Source organism: Glandiceps talaboti, chromosome 8 (assembly GCF_964340395.1).
Source record: "Glandiceps talaboti chromosome 8, keGlaTala1.1, whole genome shotgun sequence".
Classification (NCBI taxonomy): Eukaryota; Metazoa; Hemichordata; class Enteropneusta; family Spengelidae; genus Glandiceps; species Glandiceps talaboti.
The window spans coordinates 17,907,235-17,926,652 of NC_135556.1; the positions used below are offsets into that span (position 1 = coordinate 17,907,235).

Consider the following 19,418-nt stretch of genomic DNA (forward strand, 5'->3'; position numbering starts at 1 on the left):
AGTGACAAACGGATGGACGGACCGACGGATGGACAGACAGAGACAGACAGACAGACATACATACATACATACATACATACATACATACATACATACAGACAGACAGACAGACAGACAGACAGACAGACAGACAGACATGGTTTGTTGTGAGGTAAGACATCACTTGTATAACAAGTTTATAGTCTATATTACATGTAATATGTACAACAAAATGTGTACTCTAACACTGCAGTAGGCATTGACTGTACATGTGGTAATTACAGAAGGCAGGATAGCGTACAGATCATCTGATGTTCACATTGTTCTTACAGGCCCACTCTGAATATAGTATATCCATGTTTATATTATGAAAAATAATAGCCCTATGATCCGGGTAGCATTGTAGAAAGAACAGACATATGCAAAAATATCATACATTAATATTTTATAAAACTGTATTTACATAGAAATAAGGCTCACATCTTCCATTTTTCTTACACCTACAAGAGAACCAAAACAAGATATATGTTATTATAATAAATTTTGACATTACAGTAACACATAGTTCAGTTCCTGACTAAAGTTCAATTTTGTCATTTCTCAGTCTAACCATGTAATCCGTGGAGTAAATGTTCTAAGTTGACGTTATAATTATTTCTTTATGATAGGTTGGCATTACCCAGATACATGTACTTAGGCACAACCACATTTACATATGAATGGTAGTCGATTCTTGCCTAGAATAGTTGACTGGCTAAACTGATACGATGAAGTGTTTGTATATGGACATGTTGTACATTGGTAAACTCGTTGGTAATAATTACATAATGACCCATAGCCCATAACTTCAGGAAAGGTATTACGCAGCAAATATTGTATTGGTTCTCGTTCAACTGGACAATTTCAGTGCCTCTTGCTTTCATGCACGGTTCAATAAAAACTTGTAGTTATTATTAGGACACAGCCTATTGGCTGAACAAAAAATCCTAGCAAGTATGATATTGGTTTCTTGACATTGTAATATCGGAAACAAGGTAGGGATGGAACATAATAATTATTTCAGATATAATGGTCTGGAGCAGAACATTCAAACAGCTTTCTATTCACCTTTCTATCCATCAGCGTGTCTCTGTTGATATTTGCCTGCCTAGCCAACCCTCCCTTTCTATCACTAGTTTGTCATCATCATTTTTACTATCATGAATGTAGACTTACCACACCCGCCTTTCTTGTGTAATATTTATAAACACACGCGATGCATATCAAAGTTGCAACAATGATTACCACTGCCAAAACACATGTCACGGCAATCACTATTGCTAATGTTTTACTCCTAGCAACATCTGTGTCATCCTCTTCCTCCATGTCTGAAATATTGAAGTTACGTGTACACAGTGGGTTAGATATTGGACTTCATAACATGAATATATGTCAATATTCTATCGTATTCAAACTTTTGGTTTTCAATCTTGTGTATATGAAAGTTTTGGTGCCCACTACATGTAAAGTTAAAAGAAGTCTGTGGTGGAACTATATTGAAAGTTATGGGCTGCATTGTATCTTAACAATGTTTCTTTTACTGCAGTTGTGTTTGCAATTTTCTGCACATAATTTAGATTTATTCATTTTGTTAACATTGCAATCATTACCCATCGTTACATTTTATTCGTTTTTAGATTCCTGACAGTGGTCCAATAAAACATCCCCTGGTGTACCATACCCCTTAGTTTTTACTATTGAATACATACCCCTTAATAGTTTTGACGATTGAATATATATACAAATGTATGCATTCGCTCATGCTCGTTGTCAACTAGTAAATCCCTGAATTATTGCTGAACTGCTTGTGCGTACATTTTCTGTGTATTTTCTGTAGTTTGAATTTTGTAAAATACTCACAGCATGAAGGTAAGTCATCACTCCATTTGCCGTCAGCTTGACAACGGATCTCGTTAGTTCCATTCATCTTGAAGTTTTCACTGCATTGAATTCTAATTATCGAATTGTATGTCCACTGTTCACCATATATCGTACCATTTGAAGGGACTTGAATAGGTTCACAAACGACAACTATCATAATACACACAAAAAATATACAACATAAGAACTCATCAGTTGCAAAACTGGAAATTCGCTCTCTGCATCTAAAATAATAATACAAAAAATATACAAACAAACAAGTATGGTTATTGATTCTGGGGGTTTGGACTGTACAGTTTACCTATCCACATGAATAATGTCTAGAAAATCAAAACACTTGCAGTAGTTTTTCACAATATACCTTGTTATATACGACATTATCATGACGAGATTTGGGCATCTTATTTGCGATATATTTCAAATCAGCTATAAGTTATGACGTGAAATACAGGACAACACATGTGGTAAGTTGCCATTATATAACAAAATGTACTTGATAGAGAAATTACACATGGTTGTACTATCTGACAACGAAAGACGCGAATGCAGTATGGAAACTTACTATTACACGTTGTCCGTTCACCTGTCCACTTTCCATCACCTGCACACATTCGCTCCGATGATCCAACAAGAGTAAAGCCCTTATCACAGGAGAGATACGACATCGAGTGATACGTTAGACTTGACGTTTTAATGGATCCATTCTTCGGAGATTCAAGTTCTTCACATATGATTACTAGTTTTATAAAGATAAAAAATAGTACGACTCATTAAATATCATGAATAACCCTCTCATCAATTCTAAATCAAACACTGTATGTAGATAAGTAGTCCATCTCAATGTTTTTTTCAATCTATTCACTTATTATAATGTCTGAAATTGAAAACTGCAATCTTACATAAAAAGGAATACTCACGATCACAAGTTGCTGGCTTTCCTGTCCAATTTCTGTCAGCTGTACAAATTCGTTCGTGCGATCCATCAAGAGCGAACCCCTCATCACAGGAGATGGTAGCCACCGAAAGATAAGTTTGGCTTGATGATTGTACGGTTCCATTCTTTGGAGGCTCAAGTTCCTCACATGTTACAACTATGTGGCAAAGATGGAAAAATATATTATCTACGGCATAATTTTGAACAGTTTGTCTGTTTCGATACACAGGTCTACATACATACATACATACATACATACATACATACATACATACATACATACATACATACATACATACATACATACATACATACATACAGATACGTTTGAGCTTGTTCACATCACCATCTATATTCACTTAAACACTCTTTTCATCTACCATTAACTATTATGTAAGACTGTAGTATTAGACGAATACCTACTATTACAAGTTGTCGGCTGTCCTGTCCAGTTTCCATCAGCTGCACACATTCGTAGACGTGATCCAGCAAGAGTAAATCCCTCATCACAGGAGATGGTAGCCATTGAAAGATATGTTTGGCTTGGTGACTGTAGGGATCCATTCTTGGGAACTTGAAGTTTTTCACATGCAATGACTACAGTTTAAAAGATAAAAACAGAGTGTAAAAAACCGAAGCAAGTACATTAATAGATTCTTTGATTGCAAAATGAAATATGAACATATATATACATATCTGTCATTGTTTGTTTCCTGTAAACTATTCTTTTTCTGCCTAAATCTTCTATTAGTAAAGAACCCTTACCATTACAAGTTGTCGGTTGTCCTGTCCAGTTCCCATAAGCTGTACATATCCGTTCATGTGCTCCAACAAGAGTAAACCCTTCATCACAGGAGATAGTAGCCACTGAAAGATATGTCTGACTTGATGACTGTAGGGATCCATTCTTGGGAGGCTGTAGTTCTTCACATGTAACGACTGTGTTTGATACAAAACATGATAAAACATAATTAGGTCTTATAGAAAAGACTGGACATAAATATACATATACATTTTCATAGTCATTACTGTGCTTTCCATTCTATCTGGCATGACTTATGGCTTGGAATTTATTATGTTATCACTCACTGTTACAGTATGTGGATTGTCCTGTCCAGTTCCCCTCAGCTGTACACATCCGTTCATGTGATCCAACAAGAGTAAACCCCTCATCACAGGAGATAGTAGCCATCGAAAGATACGTTTGACTAGATGATTGTAGTTTTCCATTCGTTGGAGGATCCAGTTCTTCACATGTCACAACTATTCAATAAAGAAAGAAATACATATTACACTAGTATTGACATATCTTTTTGAACTGTTTATATGTTTCGATACATATGTCTACATACAGATATACATATAAAAAGTTGGATTTGTTTAAAAGTATTATCTATTTATTATTATCTATTATATATTATTATTTATTTACATTTAAGTTTTTGTGTCTACCATTAAATATTTTGCCAGACTGAATATTAGACAAATACTTACTATTGCAAGTTGTTGGTTGCCCTGTCCAGTTCCCATCAGCTGTACAAAATCGATCATGTGACCCAACAAGTGTAAATCCCTCATCACAGGAAATAGTAGCCACCGAAAGATATGTTTGACTTGGTGATTGTAGGGATCCATTCTTGGGTGGTTGTAGTTTTTCACATGTTACGACTGTGTTTGATACAAATCATGATAAAACATAATTAGGTCTGACGGTAAAGACCGGACATCGCTATGCATACAGATTAATTTTCAAAGTTTTAAACATATATCCAAATGTATATTAGATGATTACTTACTGTGACACAATGTTGGGTGCCCTGTCCAGTTTCCATCAGCTGTACACATCCGTTCATGTGATCCAATAAGAGTAAAGCCCTCATGACAGGAGATGGTAGCCACCGAAAGATATGTTTGACTTGGTGATTGAACGGTTCCATTCTTGGGGGGTTCAAGTTCCTCACACGTGACAACTATTTATCAAAAAGGATAGAAATATTAATTGAGTAATAGATACTGACTAGTAAGTCAAATTTGGTTAAATGGAAACGTCTACATATAGATAAAAGTCTTTCATTTTGTTAGTTATTTTACGGTTGTGCTTCCCTTTTCACCAAGAATGGCTTATAGATAGAAATATATTAGGTTATTACTCACTGCTACAGTATGTTGGTTGTCCTGTCCAGTTGCCGTCAGCTGTACATATTCGGTTATGTGATCCGACGAGAGTAAATCCCTCATCACAGGAGATGGTAGCCACCGAAAGATATGTTTGGCTTGGTGACTTTAGGGTTCCATTCGTTGGAGGTCCAAGTTCTTCACATGTTACAACTACCAAACATCAATAAATAACGAAATATATATTAACGAAATATCTTTTGAACGGTTTATATGTTTCGTTACGTGGTCAACATACAAATATACAAAAAGCATTTTATCTATTTTCATTGACCTTCTTTTGACTATCATTAACTATTATGCAAAGTGGAATGTTACATAAATACTTACTATCACACATTGTACGCTGTCCTGTCCAGTTCCCCTCAGCTGTACACATTCGGTTATGTGATCCAACAAGAGTAAATCCCGCATCACAGGAGATGGTAGCCACCGAAAGATATGTTTGGCTTGATGATTGTACGGTTCCATTCTTTGGAGGTGCAAGTTCCTCACATGTGACAACTATTTAGCAAACAACGAAATATATCTATTATCTATGTAAGTTTGAACAGTCTATTTGTCTATATACAGATTTACATATTTGTTCCAAATTATAATCTATTTTAGTTTTATTAATACCGTTTGGTTTATATAAGGCTGTAATATTAGACGAATACTTACTATTGCAAGTTGTTTCTTGTCCTGTCCAGTTTCCGTCAGCTGTACAAATTCGTTCGTGTGATCCTTCAAGAGTGAACCCCTCATCACAGGAGATGGTAGCCACCGAAAGATACGTTTGGATTGACGACTGTACGGTTCCATTCTTGGGAGGTTCAAGTTCCTCACATGTGACAACTATTTATCAAAAAGGATAGAAATATTAATTGAGTAATAAATACTGACTAGTCAATTGAAATTAAATCAAAACGTCTACATATAGATACAAGTCTTTCATTTTGTTAGTTATTTTATGGTTGTGCTTCCCTTTTCATCCAGAATGGCTTATAGATAGAAATATATTAGGTTATTACTCACTGTTACAGTATGTGGGTTGTCCTGTCCAGTTACCCTCAGCTGTACACATTCGCTTATGTGATCCAACAAGTGTAAATCCCTCATCACAGGAAATGGTAGCCACCGAAAGATACGTTTGGCTTGGTGACTCTAGGGTTCCATTCTTGGGAGGTTGAAGTTCTTCACATGTAACAACTGTCGGTCAACCATTGATGAATAAAAATTACTATATGAATATATTTTTAAGACTTACACCATTTGGATAGAACAGCACTATCTATAGATGAACATATTGGTCAGTTTCTTTCATTTCGTTGCTAACTGTTGTACGTACATGTAGATAACAATGTTATATTACTTACTATTACACTATGATAATTGTCCTGTCCAGTCGCCATCAGCTGGACACATCCGTTATGAGAAGAGTCAACATGTGTAAACCCTATATCACATGAGACGGAGGCCTCTGAATTGTATTCATGATTGTAGCGCTTCAATTTCTTTAAAGGGTTATTTTCTTCACTGGTATTGAATATTTCATCAAATATTAATAAGAATGGAAAGATATACAGAATCTTCTTGAATAGTTAGTCAATTTGAATTAAATTAAGACTTCATATAGATACAAGTCTTTCACTTTGGTAGTTTTTGTTGTGCTTCCCCTTTCTTTCATCCAGCATGGCTTATAGATAGAAATATATTAGGTTATTACTCACTATTACAAGTTGTCAGTTGTCCTGTCCAGTTCCCATCAGCTGTGCACATCCGTTCACGTGATCCAATAAGAGTAAATCCCTCATCACAGAAGATGGTAGTCACCGAAAGATATGTTTGGCTTGGTGACTCTAAGGTTCCATTCGTTGGAGATTGAAGTTCTTCACATGTAACAACTATTTATCATACATAAATAAACAATGACATGTATAATATCGCAATATCTGTTTGAACGGTTTATACGTTTCGTTTAATACGCAGTCTGCATAGCATCACAGATATACAAAAAGTTTGTGTTTGTTTGAGATTTTGTCTATTTTCGTATACCTTCTTTCGACTACCATTAACTATTGTGTAAAGTGGAATATTAGACGAATACTTACTATTACAAGTTGTCGGTTGTCCTGTCCAGTTCCCGTCAGCTGTACAAATTCGTTCATGTGACCCAACAAGTGTAAATCCCTCATCACAGGAGATAGTAGCCGCCGAAAGATATGTTTGACTTGATGATTGCAGGGTTCCATTCATGGGAGGTTGTAGTTCTTCACATGTAACAACTATTTATAAACATCAATAAACAACAATATATATATATATATATATATATATATATATATATATATATATATATATATATATATATATATATATATATATATATATATATATATATATAGTTTTACGCTCTGCCATTGCGGTATAGAGCACTGTCTTAGCAGATTAATACTCACCGAGTTATATATATATATATATATATATATATATATATATATATATATATATATATATATATATATATATATATCGTCTATCAATCTTTGAACTGTTAGTCTTTTGATAGACAGGTCAACATCTCGATAAACATATACGTTAAGTTTCTTTCAAACTTGTATTTTATTTTTGTTCTTGGGTAAAGGTTCTCTACAATGGCCACTATTTAACACGCATTAATAAATGACAAAATACAAATTATCTTAACGTTTTTAACAGTTTGACAATTCTGCTTGATAAATAGGTGTGCATATATACGTACATATAAATTAAGTTTGTTTCAAATTTATCATCTATATTATTCAACGTCTATTGTCTACCATTATTTGTATTATGTAAAGTATAACATAGATGAATACTTACTATCGCATGTTGCATTATGTCCTGTCCAGTTTCCATCAGCTGTACATATTCTTTCATGTGATCCAACAAGAGTAAACCCCTCATCACAGGAGATGGTAGCCACCGAAAGATAAGTTTGGCTTGGTGATTGCAGCGATCCATTCATGGGAGGTTGAAGTTCCTCACATGTTACAACTATTACCATCAATAAATAACAAAATATATATTATTGAAATATATTTCGACAGAGTTATATGTTCCGTTACATGGTCTAGATACAGGTATACAAAAAGTTTGAGTTTGTTTCAATTTTATCTATTTCTTACACCTTCTTTTGACTACCATTAATTATTATATAAAGAGGAATTTGAAGCAAATACTTACTATTACAAGTTGTCGGTTGTCCTGTCCAGTTTCCGTCAGCTGTACACATCCGTTCATGTGATCCAGCATGAGTAAAGCCCTCATCACAGGAGATTGTGGCCACCGAAAGATAAGTTTGGCTTGGTGATTGTAGAGATCCATTCTTGGGAGGTCGAAGTTCTTCACATGTAACGACTAGTTAGCGCACATCAATAAACAACGAACACTTTAATTATAAAATCTAATAAAGTAACTTCATTTCCGTAGAAAAGGTTTATACTGATATACATGTACACATGAATTGATTTTTCTTGCAATTATTTATTCATGTCCGTTATAAAGTTTACTGTAAAACAATGACACAACTATGTGTATGATGTATACTTACTATCACACATTGTTCGTTGTCCTGTCCATTTTCCGTCAGCTGTACACATCCGTTCATGTGATCCAACAAGTGTAAATCCCTCATCACAGGAGATAGTAGCCGCCGAAAGATACGTATGGCTAGATGACTGCAGGGTTCCATTCTCGGGAGGTTCAAGTTCCTCACATGTAACAACTGTTTATCAAAAGACACCAAATATGTTTTATAAATTCATGAATTCATCCTAATCTGATATGAATAAATTTAGTAATTTAAAAAAAAAATAAGTATTCAGTATTATATCATGCAGTATACTGATATGTAAATCTATAGATCTGATTGGCCTACACATCAAATAAAGAAACTGTACTAACACGGTGACATAGCACAGTTGGCATGCATCCAATTGGCCGTGAATGGGAATAGTGTACTGATATTTGACGTTAAATGGGGTGGTTCATTGCTTAATCACTTACTAGTATCAAATACATGTATATAAATATGTTGTATTAGACGAATACTTACTATTACAGGCTGATGATATTCCCGTCCAGTTACCGTCAGCTGCACACATCCGTTCATGTGATCCAACAAGAGTAAACCCCTTATCACAGTAGATGGTGGCCATCGAGAGATATGTTTGGTTAGATGACTCTATGGTTCCATTTTGGGGAGGATGAAGTTCTTCGCATGTAACAACTAATGTAACAACAAACAACCTATAGTCAAACGTTTGCGCAAGATTTTATCAAGCAATGCATTGTCATACACTATTTTTCCGTATCGTTCACTGGTACAATTTCATAAATATGAAATTCGTAATATCTTAATCCACTTCATGGTATATGTTTGGTTTGATGTAAAAGCTTATTTTAGACATCACGAAAACGATATTAAGTCTATTGTTTCCCTATTCATTCACATATTATATCATTACAGTCATAACTGGCCTAATTACCCAAATACAGACTTTGTCTAACTCTTTTTACGCCTCGTATGCCCTCAAGAGGTCCGAAGTTTATTGTGTACATACTTTGTAGCAAAACATTCATTTGGGGAGAAAGGGTTAAAATATAATACAATACATCATTCGTCAACAATGCCTTCATTCACCTGACTACAGTCGTGGGAGATACGCATTAATCAATATCCAGCCATCAATTAAATACTACACATATATATCCATATTTGTCTATCTTTCAAATGGCTGTCTCTGCAACAGTAATTCCTAGTTGTTAAGGCAATTTAATCCTCTTGGAGAAGTGTTACTTTACAGCAACTTCTTTACACGAGCTTTATACCCAAAACTCAGTATAGACTGTAGTGTATGTATGTCAAACACACTTACTATTACACACTGGCTGTTGTCCAGTCCAATTCCCATCAGCTGCACACATTCGCTCATGTGAACCAACAAGATTAAAACCTTTGTCGCAAGTGAAGTTGGCAATCGACAGGTAGTTTAGGCTAGTCAAGTAAAGAGTTCCGTTGACTGGAGATTCAAGCTCTTTACATGTGACGACTGTTATCGTAGATAAATAGAAAGAAATAGACAACTAAGTAGGTTTTCATACAATATTATGAAATATCCAGTCATTATTTGTTACATGAAAATATTGTTCACTTTATCCTGCAGCTCTTGATTGCACATTAGTTGTAGTGTTATTACCCTTTGTTATATTTACATTGGTGATTACAGCAAAGTTTAACTAAGTACAATTATATCATGCTCTGTATCAGTATTTTTATGTGCTCGAATTGTACCCATTATGCACGTGGGAGATACGTAAGTCTGTCGTTTAACCAAAACACACGTGCGGATACAAGAAAAATCGTGACATGCTATATATGTATGTAACACGTACTTTCACAACTGATTTGGGAGCCATCCCATGAACCATTCTCCAGACAACGGCGATGCATAGGACCATCCATCGTATACCCTGGTATACATTCAAAGGTCATAATGGAACCAGCTACATAGCTTAAACCAATCTTGTAAGAATATTGAGGGGTGGTAACATAGTCACATGTTACGACTGAAAGCAATGACAGAAATGTTTTACTTTTTAGTCAGTAGATGTCTTCATTAAATTTCCTTTCGCTCGGTTGTCAAAGGTTAGATATTAATCATCGTCGTCGTCGTCGTCTTTACGACAGCGCTTAACACCACCCCTCCTCAATTTTACACTTTCGTTTGCGTCAGTAGGATATTTATACTCTGGCTTGTAAGAATCAAATTAATAAAACATAGCCCATTCAATTGTTTAAACCCATTGAACTAACGAACCAAGGTCTAGATTAGTTATTTATTGTAGTTTGATCAATGCAGTTGATATTTTCCTTTTGGTCAGACTACATTCTCGTACACATGATAGGGTTAAGAAATGCCAGTTTTTAAGATATACATAGCCTTACATGTTATCACTATTCAAACTTACCAATATCAGTTGCCTGTAATGAAGTCACGTACGCATCTATCGCATTCAACGTTGAAGCAGCAGCCAGTCTATCACCTGTCACTACATAATCGAATACACATTGGGAACTATCACCACACAGGTCACTGACCTCTTGACTGGTGCTTGCCACAGGAATTATGAAGACTGGTTCATAATTCACATCATTGTACTTTTCGTAACTTTCCCCGTCTTTGTAGCGGAACAGAGAGTCGTCAACAGATATTCTCCCTAGAGAAATGATAAAAAAAACGCCATTTTCAAATATATCTTCTTAGACAGGAATACCAAGATATCTTCTCAGACAGGAAAACAAGCATTTTAGAGTCACAATCATTACAGTACTTGAGGCTTACTTGAGATATAATACATAAACTTGAATTCATATTTCATCTAATTTTCTTTATAAGAACACAATGCATTTTCGTTTGCCATTTCTGTTGTTGTACAGCGACGTGTGAATTTCCTAATTCGAGGGATAACTATTCTTAGATTTTATCCTCTTAGATTTCATGTGATGAACAAATTACAAAATTGTATAAAGATGATTTCGCGTTTACGCTTGAAACGTCAACAGCTTTTAAAAACTATTTTAGACCAAGAACATTCAAACTGACAACGTTCCTACTAAGCATTGTACGATACGGAAAATTCGAAAGACAAACACAGACACACTCACGTTCATTTTACTAACATATTACAATACTCACATTCAAGCCCGAAATTATAGTAGATATCCTGCAGTGACGAAGTACTAGACAAATACTCCGACTTAGAAGGAATCCGAAAATCGTCTTCTGTGTCATCATTCCATGATCCTAGTAATCCGGTTGTTTGATATTTGTACTTGGTAGGTACAATAAGTAGAATAGCCATCATGTCACCAGTCGCTGATACATTGATTGAAATACCATTGTCAAATGCGAGCATCATTCTTCCGTCTAAAACACTAGTTTTTGAAATGGTAAGTCCTAAATTGGGTTTAATTCAAAAAGAAAAAAACTGAAAACAAGCAAGGAAAAATTCAATTGCTTTCTCACTCATGATATTCTCCTCCACGCAAATGTATTTATTTTGTCCATCCATCCATTCATCCACTCATTCAAGCATGCATGCATGCATTCATTCATTCATGCATGCATTCATTCATTCATTCACTCACTCATTCATCCATTCATTAATGCACGCACGCAAGCAAGCATATAGGCAAGTCCATACATACGTGTACGCACGCACGCACGTGCACGCACATACACAGAAAGACACATACATACATACATACATACATACATACATACATACATACATACATACATACATACATAGTGCATGACTACCTTCAAAATACCACGATAATCTCTCTTCAAAGTTGACAAGCTCCCACCTTGCATCGTGGCCAGTACTTATATATGCGTCTAAATTCCTTCTCTCGCTCCTCTCTATATGAATCGTCGCCGTTGACATTCCTTTAATAGCAAATGCTTTGAACACAGTTGCATTAGCTGGTGAGAAGAAGCAAATGAAAAGAGTATTACCAAAGCTGCAGTAATCACTTATTTTCAGTAGGCGAACAAGTTGATTGTGATTGGTAAAATATGTTAATGTTGTGCTTACCATTGTCTTCGAATGGTACCATTCGTCCCTGGACAGTTAAATTTCCACTTATCCGTGCAATATCAAATTCTCCGTAACCATTGAAGGTGAACGGCGTACCATCAAAATTTATCGCGTGCGGATCACCAAACATCGTAGCTACATGCCAAATCGGACACCATAGAAAGATGAAAATAAAACAGAAATATTATTGTTATTAAATGTTGTGGGTTATTTTGGTCAGAACACTATCTATTTCTGCTCTATCGGATTCAAATAAAAAGACAATACACATACCTGGACGAGGTGGTTCGTATCTTTTGCAGTCATCCGATGGTCTTCTGTCAAAGAATAAACGGCAATCATCGGTAAATCCTGTGTAAATGCAACACCTGAACCATGGACTTAAACTCGCCAGGTAGTGTGATAAGTATGGTATGCCTGCCTGTGCTTCATTAGTTGTTGTGCCTCTTCGCTGGTATCGATAGGATGGGCCAGCTGAATATGTATCTCTTGAATCAAGTAAGGCACCGTCTGCATTGTAACAGCAATCTTGTCCCAACATTTCTTCACTGGGTAGAAACAATCCAATAAACTTTTTACTTATATTGCAGCTGGATTTAAATACCATGATGGCAAAACATACATAATACCCACATTTGATCAGTTTCTAAGCCTTTGTAGTGAAATTTAAGTTTATGTCCCAAGAAAATACTTATGTCTCTGCTTGTACGAATGTAATGTTCATATCAGTACAGCTAAGTATGCACTCTTTGATCATAAACGTAGACACGAACACCATGCAACTTTCTGAAAAGCTCAAACCACCATAATTGTTTACATCGTACCTTGCAACAGTAGTACCCACACAATGTACAGCATCGGGTTTATAAAGACAGTTGCTTGGACCCTCGTTGTCTTGGTTACATTCCGGATGCGGGGAAAATCGACCACGGTCGACAATTGCTTGCTTTAAAGTACATGGACAAGGTGTTGTTTCTCCAGATGACTTATAGAGCAGGGAGTCATCTTCATACCACTGTCCACACCATTCGTGGAGATCAGTGAAGAAATTCCAGTACAAGTCATGTACATCTGTCCATATACCCGGCATGTTCCTATAAAGTAATTACATGTTTATTTTGATATATTTGGCATGAACAGGAACAACAAACACTGTACTTAATACAGTAGACACTAATCAAAGCTGTCACCAAATGAGGAAAGATCTAGACTATCACAGAAGAATAAGCAGAAATATTACAAACAGAACACATTTAAGTAGACTTATCTAACAGCTACATTCATTGTATCATCATGACAAATACCACCTGGGGAACATGGTCACCATAACATATCTTGCCTGTGTATATGTCGATAACACTGCTAAGGATTTGACTACCTTGTGTATGTACGGGAGTTTATAAAATGACAGAATTATGTATTTAAAGCAATAATAACTGAACTCACAAGAAACCTTTTCCTTCTTGATCATGAATTGATACACGTATGGCTCCAACAGTAAAAGGAGTTCCAAACTTTCTTGTGTCGAATCGATACCGACCATTAGCTGCAAGTTGGCTGTAGTTAGTTGCAAGTGTAGCGCTGTGCTGCCAACCAAAGTTGTTAGGATCTCCATGGTAACCCAGAAGATGAACATCAACTGTTTGTGAGTTTAGTAATGACACGTCCCATGATATCTCTACTTCATCCTGAGTGTGCCATATCGAACTATTTACTCTGATTATACCTGGTTTGATCTGCTCAATATCAACTGGAATACAATATGAAAATGATGATAATTTCAAAGTTTGTGAATTGACCTTTCAAAGTGACAAAATATGAAATAAAAAAGTGGCACAAGCTGAGTTTATAAGCTTTTCACTTACGTAAAAATACTTACAAAAACTTTGATAATACTATTCTGCTATAATGTTTATGCCTTCTATGGCACTGTCAGAACTGTTGGTTGTATAGTAGGGAATTCACTCTGTACATGTACATTATCAGATGCGTATAATAAATTACGTCATTGGATCGTTTTGAGTTCAGTCAATTACAAGTAGTAGTTAAGTATTCACCAGTAAGTAGAATACTATGTGTACCCTTTAATATGCAGAATTACATCCCCAAAACATGTAAACTCAGCTTGTGTCCCTTTAACAAACTACATTGTACTTACAGACTGTGTAAGTTGTGTGATAGTTGTACGTTTCCCCACCGTCAATAGAGACATCGAAATCTAATCTTCCAACTTGGTAGAAGACAGGGGCCGTGCACAACGCTCGTTGGCTATCGAGGACCACTCCAACTACGTGTCTTTCACCAAATTTACATACAACCGTATCTCTTAGATCAAAGCATGGTCCTGCAACTAACACTTCTTCACCTCCAAGCATTGAACCGGTATAGGGATAAATTGTTAGAGAACCTTGAATATAATGAAAGAAGGGAAATAGTTTCAAAATAAAAAAATAAAAATGAATAGTCTTAAATCTATACTAGAACTAAAATAAAGGTATGTATGTATGTATGTATGTATGTATGTATGTATGTATGTATGTATGTATGCATGTGCATGTATGTATGTATGTATGTATGTATGTATGTATGTATGTATGTATGTATGTATGTATGTATGTGTGTATGTATGTATGTGTGTGTGATGCATGCATGCATGCATGCATGCATGCATGCATGTATCTAAATATGTTTTCACTCATACTCGCACTCATGCACGCACACACACACGCACGCACGCCTTCATGCATGTACATACACACATAAGTAAATATGTGTGTATGTATATGCGTTTGAGTATTACCTTGCTGATCGCAACCAGCATCAATAATTTGGTCTTCATCTAAACGAAAGGCATACCGTCCGATAACACCAACGTTGGTGGTGTTTGCGATATTCACAACTGCATCCGTACCAGAAGTATCAATGGCATAGGAAGCATTTCTCCAATGAGATCCTGAATTGAAGCCAACCTAATGAAATAAAGTAAAATATTTGTAAGATCGTCTTTTTTTCGTGAAATAAAATTATATATCACAGTTAACACAAATGTCACCCGAGTCAGTATTTAGTCACTCAGGCTGCAGAAGACCAACGACAGATTTTCTCATCTATAAGAATTCTGGGGCGGTCGTTGCCTGCATTTCCACTTATATATGATGGTTTTCGATACAGTACTATATGTACCATTTTTCGAGAGTTAGCTCTCACACACATCATTTATGAATGATGGGTGTGTACGGACTATACGCTTCATAACAACATACAAACCTGAGCAGGTGTGCCCCCTAGACCTGTGAAAGGGTCGCCGCCACTGGCTGTTCCTGTAGTCCACGAAATGTTGCCATAGTTAAATAATGCAAAGGACTGTCTGCCGTTGGTGACCAGTACAGCCTGGAATGTGTTTACCTGTGTGTGAAAGAAGAGGAGAAAGGCAGAAGAATTAATTTTCATATTATTGTTTTAGTGTATACATTTACGATTTTAGCGAATTCAAGTCTATTTTGCGAATGTAACAATGTGGAATCAATACACATCTCTGTCCTAAAGGACTCGGTAACATTGCAAGAGATTAACCTACCAAATCACAATTTAACCTTCTAGAGCAGGGTTGAAGACTGCTAGGTCAGGGTTCAAGCCTACTAGGTCAGGGTTCAAGCCTTCTAGGTCAGGGTTCAAGACTACTAGGTCGGGGTTCAAGCCTGCTATATCAGGGACGAAGACTGCTAGGTCAGAGTTGAAGTCTGCTAGGTCAGGGTTGAAGTATATAGGGTCTGGGCTTAAACTTGCAAGGTTAGGGTCTGGTCAGGGCTCAAACTAACTAGGTCAAGTATTCAAACCCACTATATGCCAAGGTTCAAATCGTCTAGGTCAGGATGAAGCATACGAGGTAAGGGTTCAAACATGCAAGATCAGGGTTCAAACATTCTAAGTCAGGGCTCAAACCTACTAGGTCAGAGGTGAAACATAAGATGTCTGGGCTCAAACTCAAAGGGCTAGGGTTCAAACCTAGATCAGGGTTCAAACCTACTGGGTCAAGGCCCAACCTGACGGGTCAGGATTGGCACTTACAAGGTCGGGGTTCCAAGTTCCATGGAAACCAACAGCATCCCATGTTGCTACTAATACCCACGTAGCCATAAAGTGTTGCTGGTCAATGAAATAAGTCCTAACATCTTCGGTTGCCTTGTTCAGTATATCTTCCTCAGTAGATATCCGCCAGAACACATTACCAGCTTCCCAAAGGTCCACATCTGCCCAAAACGGTGCAATGATTGGCAATCCACCACTAAGGGGAAACATGTCCAAAGTGATGTCAGCTATTTCGAGTGCAAATGATATTATTCCATTGTTATTTATCTGTTGACAAATAGAAATTTCATATCAATATTTGAAATATCACCATTCATATTTCATTTTTTTAAATTGAAATATCACCATTCATATTTCATTTTTTTTAATCTGTTGCGGACACCATATGTTATGCAGTAACTGGTTCAAATATGTGTAAAATGATAAATACAACAGATCAAAGGTCTGAGGCAACCAATATTCTTATTCCAGTCTTAATTCATCATATGATGACGTTTCAGACTGTGCTCTTCTTCTGACTATAATAGAATGCAAACCATAAAAGTAAAAATCAATGAAAAAAATTGTATCGAAAAAAAGCCGAGATGATAAATACAGATAAACTGAATTTGTTATGTTATGTTTCTTACCCAAACATTGTTATAGTTGTTGTCAAAAAATGGAAATATTATTGAAATGTTCACTTCCCCAGAGCTGCCATCATCCTGAAAATCATTTACATTATCACCGATATCTGGACCATATGGGTACAAATGGACTGTTAATCAAGATGAAGAAAAATACGAAATAAATACAGGAAATATTTGAAGAAAAAAAATTTATGACAATCAAAATATTTCTAGAAATGAAAGATAACATATAATAACACATTATAATGTAAATACTTCTATAAGCTTGGAAAACAATTAGTAACGATTACAGAATAGCTACTATCAGATAGTTTGTGAAAGCAACGTATGTCTTTGGTTCTTGAACGTACTAACATTCCAGATGTTTAAACTGAAATACTGGTCACTAAAAAGTAATAACATGGATGAGAAATAAGATTGTACATATAGTTTGGATCACTAAATCACGTATATGAATATATAGCCATAAGACTTAGACCTATACTCCAGTAGTCTAGAATTCTTAACTGGTACAGTACATTACGTTTTAAAAAACTTCATTCCCAATACTGGTTATTGCTCCCCAAGTTTTTTTTAAAACGTAATGTACTGTACCAGTTTAGAATTCTAAACTAATACTATAATCACAGTGCCTGACAACAGCCTGACGGTACCGACAACTCAACTTTCAAAGCTGAGCCTAGAAATTTTGTTTCATTATAACCCAGTTAATATTATCAAAGAAAAGTCTTGTATCAGTGATTGTTAAAAAGTATTATGCCCCCTCCCCTCCGTGTCGCTGTCACACAGGGACATAATTGCCAGTCAGCTCTCTAGCAGTAGTTGTTCACTTCCCGGCACCCTAAATGTAACTTTACCTCGCCATGAAACAACGATTAATCTTGTTGAATATACACAAATATTTCACCCCTATGACATTCTAATACTTTCCTGTAATCTGTTCCAGCTGAAGGGCAAACTCGCATGTCTTATGCCAAGACTGCATCTTGCAACTCCAATGTGTCCTAAAAATAAAGGCTACAAACTTGCCGTGACTTTTGTTTTAGCGCGATAGCGACAACGATACTTGGAAGCAAGTTAAGTATAGCATTGGCGTCTACGATGGTTTACATATCAGTCGCAGTTTAGTAACTATATGTAAACAACTTGAAATCTAAAGTCTGGAACCCATCATTCAGCTTAAATGTTGAAAATACCAATAAATGATTTCAAAACCCTGACTTTAAACCATCTGAGGCTTACCTATAGACTAAGAGTTTTACATAATATTAATAATTTCAAAATAAACATTCGAATTTTAAGAGTTGATGTTGATATAGGCTACTGTACTGTGTGCGTGTGTAAGACTGACGTTCCCGTTCCTTGACAAGTCAAGATGATATGTTATCATTATTGAGAAGTGAATTCAAACCACAAGGCACTCAGGTTTAGTTAGTTATGTTTACGAAAACAGACAGACAGACAGACAGACAGACAGACAGACACAGACAGACAGACAGACAGACAGACAGACAGACAGACAGACAGACAGACAGACAGACAGACAGACAGACAAACAATATATATATATATATATAAAATAATAAATAAATAAATAAATAAATAAATAAATAAATAAATAAATAAATAAATAAATAAATAAATAAATAAATAAATAAATAAATAAATAAATAAACCAGCAATCAATCAATCAATCAATCAATCCTGACAAGCATTAACAACATAGTTATTACAAATCATTATCAAGAACAAGAATTACTATATGTTTTCCTATATACGAAACGGTCACAATTGTACATTGTGGCCATTTCGCATATAGGAAAACATAAAGTAATTCTTGCAGTTGATAATCATGATAATGATTTGTAACTACTCTAGATCTCTTGTTGATGCGTATCGGTATTGTTTGTTTTCGTAAACGTAACTAACTAAGCCTGAGTGCCCTATGTTCAAACAATAAGCTGTCGCTCTCCACAAGTACATTAATGGGAGACACGCGAAATACAGTTGTTCCTCGTAAACTATGTATTGTCAGTTGAAATGAATTCCATACCACAGCCAAG

The 19,418-nt window shown here is 35.7% G+C and overlaps 1 protein-coding gene across 1 annotated transcript; it reads right to left on the minus strand.

Annotated features, from left to right (window-relative positions):
• Positions 1 to 110: 110 nt before the first annotated feature.
• On the minus strand, positions 111 to 18,320 carry LOC144439285 (sushi, von Willebrand factor type A, EGF and pentraxin domain-containing protein 1-like). The gene is made up of 35 exons (XM_078128563.1): positions 18,263 to 18,320; positions 17,356 to 17,483; positions 16,706 to 16,993; positions 15,905 to 16,042; positions 15,438 to 15,606; positions 14,796 to 15,044; positions 14,084 to 14,387; positions 13,595 to 13,731; positions 12,911 to 13,048; positions 12,635 to 12,772; positions 12,358 to 12,522; positions 11,731 to 11,991; positions 11,003 to 11,251; positions 10,427 to 10,600; positions 9,910 to 10,083; positions 9,087 to 9,260; positions 8,583 to 8,756; positions 8,216 to 8,389; positions 7,853 to 8,026; positions 7,102 to 7,275; positions 6,721 to 6,894; positions 6,026 to 6,199; positions 5,672 to 5,845; positions 5,339 to 5,512; positions 4,988 to 5,161; positions 4,630 to 4,803; positions 4,328 to 4,501; positions 3,923 to 4,096; positions 3,599 to 3,772; positions 3,257 to 3,430; positions 2,817 to 2,990; positions 2,462 to 2,635; positions 1,879 to 2,049; positions 1,195 to 1,346; positions 111 to 479 (listed from the first exon to the last, which is right to left on the minus strand). The coding sequence occupies exons 1-35, from the start codon at positions 18,318 to 18,320 to the stop codon at positions 474 to 476; spliced, it is 6,057 nt and encodes a 2,018-aa protein (XP_077984689.1). The 3' UTR covers positions 111 to 473.
• Between the last annotated feature and the right edge of the window lie 1,098 nt (positions 18,321 to 19,418).